The following is an 18,821-nucleotide window of genomic DNA, read 5'->3' on the forward strand; positions in this document are numbered from 1 at the left end:
GCAGTGAGCCAAGATTGCGCCACTGCACTTCAGCCTGGGCAACAAGAGTGAAACTGTCTCAAAACAAAACAAAAACTCCCAATTTATTACTGCTATGCACACGGGGAAAATCACAGAGTGATTGCCCAGTATCCTAATGTAGTACAGGTGCTTGCATATCCTGCTTCTTAGGGGAAAGGGTGTGGGAAGTGCGGATGATTTTAGGCGGATAGTAAGTGATTTCAGGGGAATGTCATGGGCTTAAAGAACATGCAATGGTTTGGGGCAAAGTCTATTGAGTCTGCAGAGCAGACAATGATTTTTGAGAAAAGTCTGTCCAGGTTTGTTGACCGACTTTAGTCTTCTTTCCTGCGATGTAGGTTCAGTTCATGAAAACTCAGGGAAGGGATTGGAAATAATTGTTCTTTTCTTTAGTAGATCCAGACTTCTAGGCAGCTAAGGGAAATTCAGCCTGTGTGTTGAGAGAAGTAGAGGATTGAAAGAAGGGTGGGAGAGATTGTTCTCCTTCGTGGGTCTCACTGGTCTTTATATACATAGGGGGAAAATCTCCTTCAGCATTATTCATCTCTAGGATCTTTAAATCAAAATACTTACTATGCCAGGGAGTCATACTTTGGGGTGAAGTTCCCTGAGCTCCTTCACACATCTCTCTCTCACACCAGACCCTGAAACTCTGGAAGGCACAGGTATGTCTGTTGTCTCCGTGTCCCAGTGCCTGGCAGCAGTGCAAACACCACAGCACTGCCCCGGGGGAGGGTAGGAAGGGGATCACTGCAGAGGGAGGGATGTGGCCTTGGAGTTGAGGTAAGAGCCAAGTCTGAAAGAGATCATCTCACCCTGTCCACGAACACTAATGACTTGACCCCTTAAGGGAAAGGAAAGGAATAAATTAAAATCAGAGGTGACTTTTCTTTGAGGGAAACTCTGATAATAAACATGGTTCACTTTGGTCTTAGGAGACTAAAATTATTGCACATTAAAAATTACATAAATATGTCCATGGTGAAGAAGGTGGCCCACAGGTCACTGAATCAAGAGAAGCGGGACTTCTATTTCTCTACCAATGAAGGAAAAAGACTTAAGAGGCCATTCATTTAATAATTATTTCATTGAGTTATCAGGTTCTAGTACCCATGCTGAGTGTTGTGACTAGAGAGGAATAAGATATTGTCCCTGTCCCCAAAGCACTCTCATTTTTGAAAGGGTGCAGGTACAGGAGAAGAGGGGAAGAGAAAAACTGACGATGGGAGAATGAGAAAATGGTGCCAAGAGCAAATGTGTCTGAGCCTGCAACACTCAGCAAGCAGTCACGGGTAGGCAACATGGCACAGGCAAATTGGACATGAGAGTGTGAGATAACCAGATACACACATGCGGGCCTGCAGGAAGATGCAAAACAAGAGCCAGCCTGGGATGTCCTCATCTGCTGCACTGGGCGCGTGAACTTTATCTGAAGAGAAGTCAGTAGCATTGAAGGATTTTAAGTAGAAAAATGAATACAGTGTGGTTTGCATTTTTAAAAGCCGTTCTAAAAAGCAAGAAGGAAAGATAGAAGGAGTGAAAAAAGAAGCAGGGAGTCAACTTAGGATGCATTTCCAGTAACTCCAAGGAGAAATGGTGAGGGTTCAAATAAGAATCCAAAATTCTCAGTAGAGGCAAAGTCAGTGAGGTAAGTACCCACAAATAGACACTCTAGGGTTGATGCAAAGTCAGAAAGTAGCCATGGAGGTTAAGAGTCCACAGATGTTCCTCCTGAACCCAGAGCTCAGGCTTGCCATTTCAGGAGACAACTTGAACACGGCCGCAAGAGCTTTAACGTCTGGCCTCCGAGAGGAACCTGCCCTATGCATTTCCCTGGCGTGGTGATTTCTACAGGCCTTGGTGCACACTTCCAGAGAGCAGGAGAGGCTGGGGGCCTCTGCCTTTCAAAATAATTATCTGGCTTTTACTCCAAATAAATGAATAAGTAAACATGCAATCACGGATGCACTTCCCTTTCTGTGAGGGTTTGACAGGATATAAGCTCATGACCAAGAAAAATAAGATCTGCTCTCATGACTGTGTGAATGAATGACAGAAGAAATTCATCTCATCACCCACAGTAATAGCCCAAGGGCCTCAAAATTGTGGTTGCATTTAAGAAGCTGGGGGAAGGCTCCAAGGGAGATAATTGAATTCCTGAGGCAGGATTATAATAGCGATTATTTTTTGGATGACTAGAGGAACAAAAGCTTGTGGGTTTTAGATAAACAGATGACAAAAACAGCCCATTTGAGAGTCCAGACTTGTCCATAGAGCCCTGAGGGCTTAGAGTTTACTGAAAGGACAAACATCTTGGAGTGTTTAGAGCTCAGGCTTCTGATTCTTAGGTATGCCTTGGGGTCTGGTACCCTCATTCTTTAACCATTAGGGCACAGCCTACACTGATGGTATAGGAAGAACCTCCAGAGATCACTATATTCAGGAGCTTCAAACTGTTTTGAGTCAAAAACTTTATAGATTTGAGAGAAACTGAACTCTGGACAATAACAACGGTGGCCAATGTTCATTGACAGTCTAATGTGGAAGCACTGTTTACCACTCTACATGCATCAACTGATTCCCAGAATAGTCCTATGAGGTAGGTGCTATTATCATCAAACCTACTTTTCAGATGGGAGAATTGGACATGGCTGACTTTAAGCCTCAAAACCAGAGTCATGTAGCTAGCATGCAGCAGGGTTAGGTTTGAAAGCCCAGTGGTTTAACAGCAGCACCCACCCCTAACCACACTTAGCTGCTTGATGAACTTTAATGAGGGTTATTCTGCAGCCCAGTCTTTGTACTTGAGAAAAAGTATGTCCTTAAAGGATTAACAGGATAGTCCAGAGATAAAAGAGATGAACGAAACCTAATCCAGAAAACGTTGTCCTCAGACTTAATAAAATATGAAATAAAATAACCATGCCTCTAAAACACATCTCTTAAGATTGAAAGTCATAGCAAAATGGACTAAAGAATTCTGTGAGCCAATCCAGCTTGAAAAATCCCTGTATGATTCCTCTTCCAGATAAGATTGCATCGATATCAACTGAATTGTTGACTCAATCAATAATATCAGGAACAACCTGAATTGCTGAAGAGACTGTCCTGGTCTCCAGACTTGCTCCTCCCTCTAGGTGCTTAATAAATGTTTGACGAATGAATTGATAAATGAATTCTTGCACCTGTGTTTTCTCTTTTCCTCCTGAGCCTTACTATCCCTCCTCTGCACTTGCTGCCCAATTTCCCAAGCAAAGAGTATACAGTCACCACATTGGCCAAGACTTTACAACTACTCCGTATGGTCTGATGTGAAATGTAAACCTATCTGGTCTTCAGGGTTCTCCACTAATCCCAGGTCTGTATCTGAACCCTCCATACCTCAAAACTACCATTTGCTTTTCCTTGTCAACAGTTACTCGTGGCCGGGTGTGGTGGCTCATGCCTGTACTCCCAGCAATTTCAGAGGCCAAGGTGGGAGGATTGCTTGAGTTCTGGAGTTAGAGACCAGCCTGGGCAACATAGTGAAACCTCACAGCTACAAAAAATCAAACAAATTAGCTGGGTTTGGCGGTGCATGCCTGTAGTGCCAGTTGCTAGGGAGGCTGAGGTGAGAGGGTCACTTGAACCTGGGAGGTCCAGGCTGCAGTGACCCATGATGGTGCCACTGCACTCCAGCCTGGGTGACGTAGCAAGACCCTGTGTCAAAACAAAACAACAACAACAGTCACTCATGGCCAGGAGACTCGCTGCACTTGCCAGTCCTTTTCCTTGGAATGCTCTTCTCTGTTCTTATCATCTACATGTAGATCTCCAGAATCAGAAGAGATCTTGGGATTACTCAATCAACCTCCCACCTACAGCTGGAAACCTCTTCAGAATATCGGTAGTTCACCATCAATTAAGCCCTGCTTTGAAAATGTAAATCCTTTACTTGTCTTGTAAAGTTATTATTATAGCGTTAACTCTGTCAAGAAACCTTTTCTCATTAATTAATGCATGCATTCATTCATTCCCTCATCTTTGTGTATCAGACATATCGAGTGTTTGAGTTCTGTTTTTGTTTTTTTTTTAGAGATGGGGTGTCACTCTGTCACCTAGGCTGGAGTGTGCAGTGGCACAATCATAGCTCACTGCAGCCTCAGACTCCTGGGCTCAAGCAATCCTCCCACCTCAGCCTCCCAAGTAGCTAGGACTATAGGTGTACAACACTACACTCTACTGTTTTTTTTCTTTTCTTTTCTTTCCTTTTTGTAGAGACAGGGTCTCATTATGTTGCTCAAGCTGATCTTGAGCTCCTGGCCTCAAGCAATCCTCCTGTCTCGGCCTCCCAAAGTGCTGGGTTTATAAGCATGAGCCACTGCACCTGGCCTGGAGTGTCTGTTATATGCCAGGAAATGTGCTAGACTCTGGAGGCTGTGAAGATGAATAAGCCATGGTCCCTACCCACTGCCCTTTAGAGTCACCCCTTGACTGGCTCTGTTGAAGAACATATATGTAAGCAATGCTACCATAATTCAGTAAGATGCCATCAGCATGTGTACCAAACACAATACTAGGACAGAAACAAATGATGATTTCTCTCCAGAGGAACTGGGGCTTGAGCTGGGAAGACTTCCTAGAGGAAGCACCGTGTAAAACTAAGCTAAGGATGAGTCTAGAATATTCAGGTCAACAACGTGGAATGGGGCGGCGTAGAGGGCTGGGAATCCCAAGCTTCCTATACACTGATAATTCTTTCATATCACATGACTTCAGGATTCAGGATATTAAGTGATTTATACTCACTGAAAGGGTATTCTCATATATTGCCCATGCCTGGGTGAATTGTTCTTGTTCTTTCAGAAAGCAATTTGGTCATACAATGACCATACCTAATCACACCTATGTGAATCTATCTGGGTGAAATAATAATATAAGTAAAAGATTATATGCACTATCTTATAAACCCAGCACTTTGGGAGGCCGAGGCAGGAAGATTGCTTGAGGCCAGGAGCTCAAGATCAGCCTGAGCGACAAAGATAGAGGATTAAAATAGGGAGAATTGTTAAATAAGCCTTCACTGGAAGATAGGCAAGTGAACTATGGCACGCTTATTAAAGGGATTATTACACAGCTATTCATTTTGAATGTTATGTGATAACTTAAAATATTCATCCATATCATGGGAAATAAAAAATAAATAAATGTGTGAGTATGATCACAATTTTATTTTTAAATTCATGTACATACAAAAAGGGTCTAAGAAATAGCACCAAAATGGTTTAAAAAAAAAAAAGGTTGGATTTGGGAGACATGTTCTCTTCTTTTCTGTTTTCAAGATTCCAGGTATAAGATTGTTTTATTCACTTTAAGTTGTGGGGTTTGGGGTTTGTTTTTGTTTCTGGTCTTTCAGTCTATGGTCTGAATCTCACTCTCTACAATCTTGGTGTGAATTCCTTCCGAAGTCACCAAGTAAATCTTCTAGTTCTTTATTTGTTTTTTCACTCATCTCATTTCTTGGTAAGCACCCAAGTTTAAACACATAATAACATGGTAGATGTGTATTCAGTGGCACAGCCCTGACAAAGTAGAGTGTATTTCCCTAACTCTGCCTTCCTCAGGCTTCAAGACCATTAAGAGGAATAACACTGGACACTTAATACACAGCTTTTGTATGTGTTAGGCCCTCTTCTAAGCACTGTATTAGCACTAAGCACTAAGACCCTCTTCTATTCAGATACTAATTCATTCACTACTCACAACAATCCTATGAGGTGGATATTATTAACTTTTTTTAATAGGCAAGCAAATCGAAACACATAGCGGTCTTGATAAGGGTAAGTGGATAACTTACACAGGGTTACCCAGCTAGTTGGTCAAAAGCTGGGATTTGAGCCCAGGAAGTATGGTTCGAGGGTCTCTGCTCCTCTTTGTTGTATTTTAATGTTTTATTTCTCTCTTTTAACTTTTAAGTTCATGGGTGCAAATGCAGGTTTGTCACATAGGTAAACTTGTGTCATCGGGGTTTGTTGTACAGATTATTTCATCACCCAGGTGTTAAACCTAGTACCCATTAGTTCTTTTTCCTGATCCTCTCCCTCTTCTCATCCTCCACCCTCTGATGGGCCCCAGTGTGTGTTGTTCCCCTGTGTGTGTCCATGTGTTCTCATGGTTTAGCTTCCACTTATAAGTGAAAACATCCAGTATTTGGTTTTCTGTTCCTGCATTAGTATGCTAAAGATAATGGCCTCCATCTCCATCCATGTTCCTTCAAAGAACATGAACTCATTCTTTTTCACGGCTGCATGGTAGTCCACAGTGTACTACGTTTTCTTTACCCAGCCTATCATTGATGAGCATTCAGGTGGAATGTATTCTTTGCTATTACGAACACCTCTATACACATAAACTAGAAAACTTTAGAGTCTCTGCTCTAATCTCTCAAAAGAGGAAGCTTTGAAATAGCTGAACAGACAGGCTGACAAGCATGTGAAACCCACACAGCTAATTGGTGGCGGCGGAAGTGGGACCACTGGCGTCAGAGGGTGGAGGCAGACAGATAGATCTCAGGGGTTCCTAATGTAAGCCCTTTCCCAAATGGAAGTCCCAATCTCTGGCAGCACTTTCTTTCATTCTGGGTGAGAGAATGGCAGATGTAGAATGGCATCTGAAATATGAGCAATCACCTTTGTGTAAATACAGCATCAGAGAGGGATTAGAGCTAGCTCTTAGCCAAACATGAAAAGCATAAAGGGGCTACACGTTTCCTTAAACCAGGTCTTGATATTTTCTTTACCTATTGTTTCTGAAGCAGATATAATGATTGTTTCTTCTCTGGTGAGTTGTTTCAGATTACAAAATTGAGGCTTTGCCTAGAATTGTAGACATCCCAGGGCTAGGACAACATTTTCATGGCCATCTGATCTAGACCCTGCCCATTACTCCACTGCTAACAAACACATGCAATTTCTTATAACAGAATAGGAGGAATGCCCATTAGAAATGATGAGTGAGGTATCCTGTGCACAAAAAGGTACTGACGGCCCTCTGCTACAAGTGACTAGGTGAAGGGAGCAGGAGCCATGTGCAAACACAATGATAGGTGCAATGATACTAAGTACTGAATTAAACATTGATTTTTTTTGATGGATCTTATTGATGGTTGCCCATTGAGTAAATGTTTAGAATGTTTAGATATTATAGCTAAGATCTTTATTTATTTTTGAGACAGACTCTCACTCTGTTGGCCAGGCTGGAGTAGACTGACGCAATCTCAGCTCACTGTAAGCTGCGTCTCCCAGGCTCAAGCAATTCTCATGCCTCAGCCTCCCAAGTTGCTGGGATTACAGGCGCCTGCCACCATTCCTGGCTAATTTTTGTATTTTTAGTAGAGATGGAGTTTCACCATGTTGGCCAGACTGATCTCAAACTCCTGACCTCAGGTAATCCACCCGCCTCTGCCTCCCAAAGTGCTGGGATGACACGCATGAGCCACTGCGCTCGTCTTATACCTAAGCTCTTGATCTTTGGTATCCTATGCTTTTAATTCATTAGCCCCAAGTCTTGGAAAGAGGCTTCTCAAACATCCAACCCAATAGAAGATCAGGATTATAGTCAAGTAGCCAAGAGTGCAAAGGCAGCTGGCCTAAGTTAGGACCCTTCTCATAATAAAGAACTCATGGCTTCCAAGCCACATCTAAAATGATTGTGTTCCACCAGCCTGTACTATGTGTGCTCCTGCCTTCAAGCCTTATCCAAAACAACTAGAGGTTCTGCAACTAGAAATACACCTCTCACTCCCTACCGAAATAGACCCAACTTTTTGTTAAAAAGCTTTCATCTTATCCACCCTTATCTGATCAAAGTAGGGGACTCTCTTATATATTCTCCAAGTCAAAATGTAGATATCCTTGACCCAAGTGTCATCGCATACTTTCTACGAAGGAAGACTTTCATGGAAACCATATTCTTAAATTTCAGATTGCACTATTTCCCTTTCAGCTTTATCAATAATAGAAATCATGGGAAGGGGCCTGAGAGATTGAACTTTAGTTTATAGATGAGGAGAGGAGTCACAAGGAAAAGAGAACATCATCCTAGAACTAGCCACCAAACTGTGGACTGAGCTGCTCCAGGTTCTCCTTCCAGGTCTCTTTCTGCCCCATTCTTCTCAACTTTCATGTGGCACTGAAGGGAACACTGAATAGCCATGAAGCTCATGAAGAAGCAGAGGCTGTCCCAGTCATTTTCCCCAATCCCCTACCTTTCCCCTTCAACCCCACAGACCCCTTGTCTGAACCTGCCCCCAGTGGAAGGCAGGACCATGGGTTCTCACTCATTTCCATGTACTCCGGAGTCAGTCCTGTGTATGGCTCCAAGCTGTAGTCTAGGTCCCACTGCTCTGGATGTTTCGAATGGGCAGAGTCAGTCTCTCTGGCTTCAGTCTCATCTTTCAGCTTTCGAAATAGTTTCTTTAGCTTCCTGGAAAAGAAATGAATTAAGTTGCAAAATGCCTCTGGAGAACAGGGTTGGTTTTGTAGATAGAAAAAAGAAAAAGAACACAAAGTTTTGACACTAAAGCCATCTCTGATCCAAAAACAAGTAAGGAAAGAGAGACACTAAAGAGACTATTTTTCTCCTAAAGACAACCTGAGGAAGTCCTTTATCAAGATCATGCAGACTCCCTCCACAAAGGATGAGGTTTCTTCAAACCCCAAAAACCTTTTGAATTCTTCCTGCTGTCTGACAAGAAACAAGAGAGTTGGCCCTTCCCGCTAATGCTGAGACGGCACCAGTCCTATTGTCCAACAGGTGATCTATCCACCCTCTTCATGGGGGATCACAGGGGTGTTCTCCTCCTAGCTGAAACATTTTTCAGGTCTCAATAACATTAATAGCATCATCTTTCCATTAAAGCCAAGCTAAACATTGCCCACCACTGCTATGGACTGAATGACATCTGCTGAAATTCATTTGCTGAAGCTCTAATCCCCAATGTGACTGTATTAGGAGATATGACTTTTAGGAGGTAATTTAGATTAAATGAGGTCAAAAAGGTGGGGTCCTAATCCAATAGGATTGGTGACTTTCTGAGTAGAGGAAGAGAGAAAGGGATATCTCAAGACCATCTGAGGACACAGAGAAAAGACAGCTACCTGTAAGAAGAGCCCTCATCAGAAATTCAACCCTTTTGGACTTTGATCTTGAACCTTTCAGCCTCTAGAACTATGAGAAAATAAATTTCTGTCAGTTAAGCCTATGGCATTTTGTTACAGCAGCCTGAGCAGACTAAGACAACCGCATTCAGGATTTTTTTGGTCTAGAATGATAATAATGGCCCAATTTCTCAGGGTTGAAATAAGAATTAAGTGAAACAATGTTTATACAGTCCTTAGCACAATATCTGGACATAGCATTGAATAGATGATACCTATTATTATTTTTAATATCGAATGCTAAAATACACCTTAGGGTGGAGTTATTTCATACTTCCCATTGACGCACAATGTATAGGGAATGGAATTGCAGTTTTTGCAATTACTTTTTAATGGCAAAAACTGCAATTACTTTAAGCAGCAACCTGATAGTTGGGAGACAGTAAAATGGTAAGAATCAAAGACTTGAAGTGTTTAAATGGGATTTTGAAGTCCATGCTTCATTTGGATGTAGGAACCTCCCCATGTCCCCCAACATTCTTCACCCAAGACCACCCAACCCCTGTGTAGATATTTCCAGGGAGCACTCCTAGTATGGTTAGGCATCCCATCCTTGTTTCAAAGTGTCTCTAACAACTAATGAAAATCTAAAAGTTCAAAATAATGTTTTGATCATTTTCTGGTCTAATATCATTTCCCATCAAGAGGACGTAGTAGAGCATAGTGGATAAAAGTCTCATCTTTGGTGTCAGAAACTGTATAAAACCAGATTTCACAACCCACCAACTATATGTCCATGGGCAAGTTATTACAACTCTATACTCTTTAGTTTTCTTATCTTTAAAATGGAGAAATACATATTAATTTGCCCATAGGGTGAGTTAAAAGACATAATCTATACAGCATGCTTCATTTAGAGCTCGATACATGTTAAGAGCATGTACCAAGATACATGCTCTGATAGACATTTATCAAGATAAATAAAGATAGACAAATATATCTATCATTGTCCCTATTATCATCTTTATCACAGAAGGATTTAAAGAGTGAGCTGAAATTCTTTAGAATTTCATAAGAAAAATTTCATAGTAAAAAATTTCTAAGAAAAAAGTAAGCAATAATTCTGTGATAATAAAAAATGGAAAAAAAAACTAGATGGAGCCTACAGATTCTGAAGCTAAATATGTGGGCTGGTTGTGATCCTGTCTGTGAATCAGAACAGAAGGAGAGGATGCAGGAAAAATCAAAGAGAGAGAGAGAAGAAAAGAAGAAAGGAAAGTGAGGGAAGTCTAGAACCAGAACTCTAAGTGAGACTTCTCCTCCAGGAACAGTAATCAGATGACCTGTTCAAATCTTTAGTAAAGAATTAGTGGTTTTGATTATACACAGAAAATTGAATATAAACATATATTTATCCACTTCTGAAATGCCACTAAAATAACAATGAATGAATTAAAAAATGTATAAAACCACAAATTAATGAACATAGTCATGAATATAGTAGTGTGTGAGGAATGTTGATGAATATCTTGGAAGATGGACAGTGTATGAGGGAGTCAGCAAAGCTGTGTGGCTGATATCAACTGTTCACAGTGGAAGATGGTAGAGAGAAACAAGCCAACGCATGCTATAAAATCTCAGAAAGGCTCAGGAGTTGGAGGCACCAGTTATGCCCACGGCAGGGGGTGGTGACTGGTCAAAGCTCTGCTTAAGGAATAGTAGACACCAGTGTCTCTGTACACATGTTGCCTAGGTGACTAGCACTTCCCAATACCAACAGGAGCAAGAAGTTTATTCTGAAGAGAAAAATGAATCAAGAAAAATCTAGATCCAAAATAAATTCAATAAAATGACAGAAAGATAAAAATCAATACTATCTCTCGGAAAAAAAGTAGAACAAACATAGAAATGGACAATAGGAAAGAAAAGATTAAAAAATTAATTGATCTAGTAACTCTTTTTTTTTTGAAATAGGAGTTTTGCTCCATAGCCCAGGATGGGGTGCAGTGGTGTGATTTCAGCTCACTGCAACCTCTGTCTCCCAGACTCAAGCTATCATCCCACCTCAGCTTCCCAAGTAGCTAGGACTACAAGCATGCACCACCAGGTCCAGCTAATATTTTTTGTATTTTTAGTAAAGACAGCGTTTCACCATGTTGCCCATGCTGGTCTTGAACTCCTGGGATCACATGATCCACCCACTTGGGCCTCCCAAAGTACAAGGATTACAAGCATGAACCACCACACCCGGCCTGAAACTCCAACACTTAATCAGAAAGAAAAGATAGAGAAAATGGTGGGGAAGAAAGTACAAAAGAAATATAAGAAAATGTCCCAGAGGTGAAGGACATGCATTTTCTGATTGGAAGGACCCACTCAGCATAATGGTGAAAAAAAAGCCTCCAGCAAAACATATCGTCATGAGATTTCAGAACTCTAGGAATGATGAAAAGGATTCTAAAAGCTTCCAGATCCAGAGAAACAAACATAGATCCTCTACAAATAATTGGGAATCAAAAATAGGTTACAATTCTCCAGATCAGCCCTTGACACTAGAAGACTCTGTGGAAATGTATTTACATTCAGAAGGCAAACAATTTTCAGCATAGACTCCTATACCCAGCAAAGTATACATGAAAGTCAAAGACAGACTAAAGACACTTTTAAGTATGCAAGGTTTCAAAAAAATGAACTTTCTATGCATGCATCCATTCTCATGAAGCTCCTGGAGGATGAATTTCACCAACCAAGGATATAAAGCAAGGAAGAAAACATACAGAATCCAGCAAACAGAAACTCCATAAAAGAAAGAAGGTATTGAAGCTAACTCAGATTGATAGCTCTATAGAAGGTCTAGCGAATGAGCAGCTCCAGTTTGCACGGGGGAACAGAGGATTCCTAGAAATCATCTCCAGGAAAAAAAAAATGTGACTAATAAGACATGTGATGTGTTTGATGAAGTAATCTCACTGGCAATGGGGACATTTAAACAAGAGTGACCAATAATGACCAATAAAACAAGAGTGACCAATATAAGAGTGTTATAAAGGGAGAAGTTTAGGTGATTATGAGAACATAAAATAGAGTCCTAACCTGGCCTAAGGCAGCGAAGTTCTCTTTGAGGAAGAGATGTGTAAACTACTTTAACTTATTAAATTAATTTATTAAATAAATAGTTTACTCTTATTATTTAAGACTAAATAATGAAAGATGGTAGAAGAAGAAAGAGAGAAAGGTAGAGAGAGTGTGAGGGGCAAAGAGGTTATTCTAGGCAGGGAGGATTATTTATGCAACGGCCTAAGGCAAATGTGAAAATGGCTCATAGGACTGAAGGGAATGCAAAGTGCTTGCAGCATAGAGTACAATCAAGAAAATGAGGAAAGGTAAGTCTTGAAACATAGTGTAGGCTCATGGCATCAAAGACCTTGTACGCCATATTATGCAGTGGTTCAGGCGAGAGATTATGGTAGCAGAGTCTGGGGTGATAGCAACGGACATGAAGGGAAGTAGATATATTTGAGACATGCATAAGAGGTAGAATTAAAAAGTGGATGGTGGATTGTACACAGAAGGGAAGGACCATGAGGAATCAGCGATGATTCTCACGGTCTTACGGCATGTGTGTAGATGGTGGTGCCAATTGCTATGACAGAGAACACAACGTAAGAGGCAGTTTTGATGAGGATATGGAGGAGGAGAAGGAGGAGTTGTTCTTGCCATGTCTAAATGGAGAAACCCATGAGACAACTAAGTAGAGATGTCCAGCAGGCAACTGCATATCTGTGCCTAGAGCCCTGGAACAATCTGGGACTGATGGAGATCTGAGAATCATCGTGGAGACAGCGGCGGAAGCCCTAGGAATGAGCAATGCCAACTATGGCTAGAGCGTGCGTCAGAAAAGTTATGGGATGGGGTAGAGGGAAAAGAGCCTTCAGAGACAAGGAAGGAGAGTCATGGGAACAGAAGGCGACTGTAAGACTGTGTGGCAAAGGCAAGGGAAGACACAGGGGCTATGGGAGGGGCTTTGTGGTCAAAGTCCCGTAGAGTATGGGTAGGTCAAAACAAATGCAGGGGAAAATATCCACAAATAGTCCTGTGAATTTATCATTCCCAGATTTCCTCCTGGATATCTCAGTGACCATTAAAAAAATAATAATAAAGAAAGTCCCTCCAGAGCAGAATTTAACAGGAATCCTGGAAGTTGTATAACATACAGATGGGCTTTTGGAAAACTTCAGATTATGATTCCGACCGTATGATGCACTCGCTCATTAAAATAACTCCTTTGATGTTACCCCCTTGCTGTTCTTTTTTTTTTTTTTATTTGCTATTTTTCCGTCCCTTTTTAATGACAAGTCTCAGAAACTCTTTCCGGAAGGCTCAGAGCTTTCCCTCTGCCTGTGCCTCACAGGGTCACCCCAGGAGCATGGTGAGTGTCTGACACACCTTGGGTCTCCCTGCAGCAGGAATCTGGGCCCTGGACAGGTCCCTACAGACCTGGCTCCACAGATCTTTAGCCTCATTAAATAAAGAAGGCAGAACCTAGCCCTAAATGACCAAAGATGAGGAACACATCGACCTCTAAGCTGTGTATTCCTATTCCTTTTCCTGATACCTGACAAGGTTCAAATTTGTTCCTTAAACTTCTGATTTATGGCCAGATTCCACTGTATTTGAGGAGAACACAGACCTCCCTCCTGTGGCAGCTTTAAAGAGAGACTGTTTTATGTCTGGAAATATAACATTTATCACATTTACAAAAAGAAAGCAGAAAGTTTATGAAATCTTACTAGCTGTGTCCAGGGGTATATTTAACAGCTATTTTTGGATATGATCTGAAGCTTTTAGTCAGAATAGAGATGGCGAGACATTTTGACCGTGAAAGTATTGATCTGTCTATCTGCTCTGTCTGTCTCAAAGCATGCCCAGGAAAGAACGTGGCACATGAAAAAGGTGGCATTTACCCTTTCACCAGAAACCCATCTCTCTGAATGAGAACAGCCCATTTCCAATTTGGCTTCGATGTGGACTGGAGCTAAACTTGAGATGGAATTATAGCAAAGAGTTGGGCTGTGGTGTGGCATGTGTTTTGGGGGCATTATGCAGTTTGGATCCAAAGTCTATTTTGCACGAACATATATGGGAAAGGCAAGGTGCAGGGAGGGGAGGAGGGAAATTCCCAACCATGGATTCAGATAATAAATACCACAAGATCAGATTCAGCCACGCTGCTCCCCATGTATGAAGTAATCTCAGAAGGAGATGCATATGAACATCATCCTGGGGCCCATAATGTTTAAAACCATCCGATCCTCTCTGGGAAGCATCGGCCACAACTGTGTCAGGCCCCAAGAGCCTGGGGTTGTGTGAGTGGGGACCATCCAAAGCCAGATCATGCAACCAAGTTTTATCTATTATCATGGCATTAGTCACAGAGCTGCCTTTCAAGTGCTCAGTGACCCCATTTTACTGCCTCCCTTTGAAGCATTTTGTTTCCCATCTCCAGGGTCTCTAAGCCAGGCCTAGCAATAGTGGGGGCAGCTGCTGCCTGATGGAAGATGCCTGGACAGAGAGTGGGGCTTCCACGGTGGTCCTGCCTGGGGCACCTGCCAGAAGTAGACGTGGCAGCTCATGTGAGCCTTTGGAAGATCCCGCACTTGGCCTTGCATCTCATTAGAGGCCCTTGGGAAGGAGTTATTTAGTTATTTTCTTTGCTGCTCTTGTTCAGTCTCTCTCATTACCATCAAGAAAAAAAATCTTTGGCCCGCTACTGGTATGCCTTTGACAACTCCCAAGGCTTGCACTCTCATTTTTTACAAAGAGAAGGCGGATCTTAGTCAGAAAGCCTTGGAGAGGAAATAACGTCATTGATTGTTTAATAATGGTTTGTTTTCGTTGTATTTCTTTTCACATTATTTCCTATTTATGGAAACTGATGGTGATAGTTTTCCAATTTCAGAAATGTTCGGATTTTAATTACAAAGCAAGTTGGTTTGGAGGAAACTAATATGCAAATAGCTGTTTGCATAGATAATGGGGGGAAATTTAAAAGTTGATTTAAAAACGGCTGAAGAGTGGGAAGCAATGTTCTAATTCAAGAAGCCTGCTAGATTGTAAGATTCTCAAGGCCATCAAAATTACGTTATTTTTTTAATACACATACATGCACACACACATGCATGTTTGTGCACACGCACATACAGAATCTAATGAGAATGCTGCACCCTCAGAGAAAGAGATAAATTATAGCTGACTACCTGGCCTACTAATAAGGGTCAATTAGACACTCTAAAACATTTAAAAATTTTCTTTGGAAGAATCTTACAAAATTGCTTTCAGAAGTAAAGGATCAACTAAAGATGATAAATCTTTTAATTGTAAATTCTTATTACATTTTTATTCCCAAATATTCTTATCCAGCACCATCACCCATCTAACTCCCAGACTTGCCTCTATTTAAAAAAAAAAAAAAATCTGGCCTTTAAAATGAATATGTATCTCCCTTGGGGAAAGAATTCCATGTAGGCTGTGAATGTACATAAGAGCTTTACTGCCCACTAAAAGCCACTGAGCTAGGAATAGAAGAGAAAATGACCAGCCCTGAGTTGTTCTCTCCGGTTTCACTCCCTGGAGCTGCGACACTTCCAAAGCATCACCGTTAAACATAAAAGCCTATGCCACACAGTAAAATGTTGGCCACCTGGAAACCCCAAGAATGGTTCTTTTTTCTTCAGATGTCCACATTTTATGTTTTCTGGATAGCTAAGCATTTATCCAGGATGGTTTTTAGTTTAGTTCAGTTTTAACGTAAAAACCTTTTTTTTAAAGTTAGATGGAAATTTTTCTAGAATAACTTTGCCAAGGTCACACAGTGAATATATTGTAAAGCCTGGATTTAAACCCATATCTGGTAGGCCAGGGATCCCCCGTCCCTGGGCCACAGACCAGTACCCGTCCTTGGCCTGTTAGGAACTGGGCCACACAGCAGTAGGTGAGCAGCAGGTGAGTGAGTGAAGCTTCATTTGTATTTATAGCCACTCTCCATCCTCATTAACACCTGAGCTCTGCCTCTTGTCAGATCGGTGGCGGCATTAGATTCTCATAGGAGTGTGAACCCTACGTGAACTACGCATGCGAGCGATCTAGGCTGTGTGCTCCTTATGAGAATCTAATGCCTGATGATCTGTTACTGTCTCCCATCACCCCCAGATGGGACTGTCTAGTTGCAGAAAAATAAGCTCAGGTCTCCCACTGATTCTACATTATGGTGGGTTGTAAAATTATTTCATTATATATTGCAATGTAATAATAGAAATAAAGTGTACAATAAATGTAATGCACTTGATTCATCCCAAAATCACATCCCACCCCTCCAGTCCACAGAAAAACTGTCTTCCAGGAAACCTGTCCCCTGTGCCTAAAAGGTTGGGGACCACTGTGTTAGGCCACCAAATCTTTGCCCTACGGATGTGTTAAAAACTACTGGGTCTAATTTTTATAATTTACATGACTCCTTCCTCACTGGCAGGATCAACCATCACTTCTCTTCTGACTGTGAAAGACTTATTTTCTGTTTATGTTGCATCTGTGCCATCCATGCCAGGTACTTCAACTCTGAACTGAAGGGATCTGATTTATTGAGAGTGGAAGATCCAGTAATCATAATCATAGTGATCTCATATGGCCAAACACAAAATGCAACCATTATAATTCTACAAATTATAAAGAACTTTGGAGATAAAAGACCCTAGGATTTGGCAAAAGAATTTTTGTTCTACATCCTTGAATTTAACTACATAATTATGTTGTACACATCCTCTGGTAGAGCAGAAATTGAAAGCAAACATCTTTTGAAAGAGGCGTGGCTTGTATTTGGAATCAGCAGTGACCAGCTTTGCTCATTAGAGAGAAGTTCATAGGATGTTAGAGCTTGAAGACACCTTACATATGATTTTAATGCCACCACATTCATCAAGAGGTGACGACAGTTAGACTCGGAGAAGCAGCTTGCCCATGGCTTTATGAGTTACTGTGCAATTGCCATTGTTTAAAGGGTGGCACATTTTAAAACATACAAAGTATTAAGCACACATCAATCAGAAACAAGAAAATTTGGCCTTCAAGGCATACGCCATGTGCTATTTTCACCTGTTATGGAGTGGATGGAGTTGAGGGGTGGAGACATGCCAACGTGTTGTCCAAACACACACCTGAGTTCTTGCCTCTCTTGTATTCTATAAAAGCCTTCTAGGTCCAGAGAGAATGGGCTAAGTGGTAGATCAGATGACCAGGGATGAAAAAATGGGCATTCCATGCCTACAAGCTGTAAATAATTCTACTCAGAGCAAAATAACAATGTACTGGGAAGGCTGGTGTTTTTCCCAGATGTTTGAATGGGGACAAAGACTTTTCTTTGTAGCGGTTGTGGAGGGGCTGGCCTCATGGTTTCAAAGGGGCCAGATGTGGCTTTGGTACCGTCTGCATATTCTCTGGTTGTTTTTCCATAACAAATGATGTCTCTCTAAGATGGTAAGCTCCTAGAGAACAAGTGCCATCTGCCTGGAACAAGAACAAGCATGAGCTAGCTTTGCTTGACTTTATCACTGAGTGACTTTCTGTCAGAAAGCAGGGAACGGGGCACAGCTTCAGAGGCCGAATTTCTCAAGGTTGCTGACTTCCTGACTAATGACTAGAGGCTGGTTTAGACAGGGAGGTGGAGTGAGGCACCCAGACACCAATGATCCCGCCAATCTTCCCCAAAGAAAACACATGCCCAAGTGCCCTCTGAGGTTGTCCCAGTACAAGGTCAGAAAAGCACCCTGCATGCTTAGATGACCCAGTGTTAGAAGGGAATGTTGTGGATTCTCATTCCTTGAAGCAGGGCTCTCATTAAAAATGATATTCTTTCCAGGTAAATTAAATTGTCTCCATTATAACTTTAGGTCTACAAATATATTTTTGAGGAAGACCAAAAGGGAGCCTTCTCTGAGGACCAAGGGAGCAGGTGGCTCTAGTATAATTTTCCATGGAATGGGGGATTGGGATATACATCCTCTAGCGGTTCCATTCATCCCAAGCAACCTAGGACTCCACAATCTTTCAATAGATTGAGAGAGATTCTGGGCTTTTGCCCTTGCCAGGTCCCTAACATGCCCCAAGACCCTGGTAAAAGAACTGCCAGCTCATTGGGCCTTACCTTCTCCACCTGTAGCACCAACTGGATCATAGGTGTTTGTGATAAAACCAGAATCAGTCTGTTGCTTGTTTAGAAATGTATATATATATATATATATATATGTTTTATACATATAAAAATTTGTATATAAATTTATATCTATATGAAATATAGATATATTTTATAAAATGTATATATACTTTATGTATAAATATATGCACTGATATATAAATATATTTACATATTTATATATAAATCTCTGACCAGGGTCTTGGGGCATGTCAGGGACCTGGCAAGGGCAAATACATGTATGTGTACATATATATATATATATGAAAATAAATAACATGGAAAAGGCCCAGCCTATCATGTTCATGGCCCAGCTGGCCCAGCCTATCAGAGTTGCCCATACACACACACACACACACACACACACACACACACACACACACCCCTAAGGGAAATTATTTCTTTAAAGAAAATGATGG

General features: G+C 41.4%; 1 protein-coding gene across 1 annotated transcript in view; it reads right to left on the reverse strand.

Moving 5' to 3' along the window:
* ANO2 (anoctamin 2) overlaps positions 1–18,821 on the reverse strand; it is a 355,270-nt gene that overhangs the window by 26,170 nt on the left and 310,279 nt on the right. Inside the window, exon 22 of the mRNA XM_058442076.1 lies at positions 8,339–8,484. Coding sequence (XP_058298059.1) covers positions 8,339–8,484 — 146 coding nt within the window. The remainder of the gene's footprint in view (positions 1–8,338; positions 8,485–18,821) is intronic.

This window comes from Hylobates moloch, unplaced genomic scaffold (genome assembly GCF_009828535.3).
Source record: "Hylobates moloch isolate HMO894 unplaced genomic scaffold, HMol_V3 SCAFFOLD_8, whole genome shotgun sequence".
NCBI classification, from domain to species: Eukaryota; Metazoa; Chordata; class Mammalia; order Primates; family Hylobatidae; genus Hylobates; species Hylobates moloch.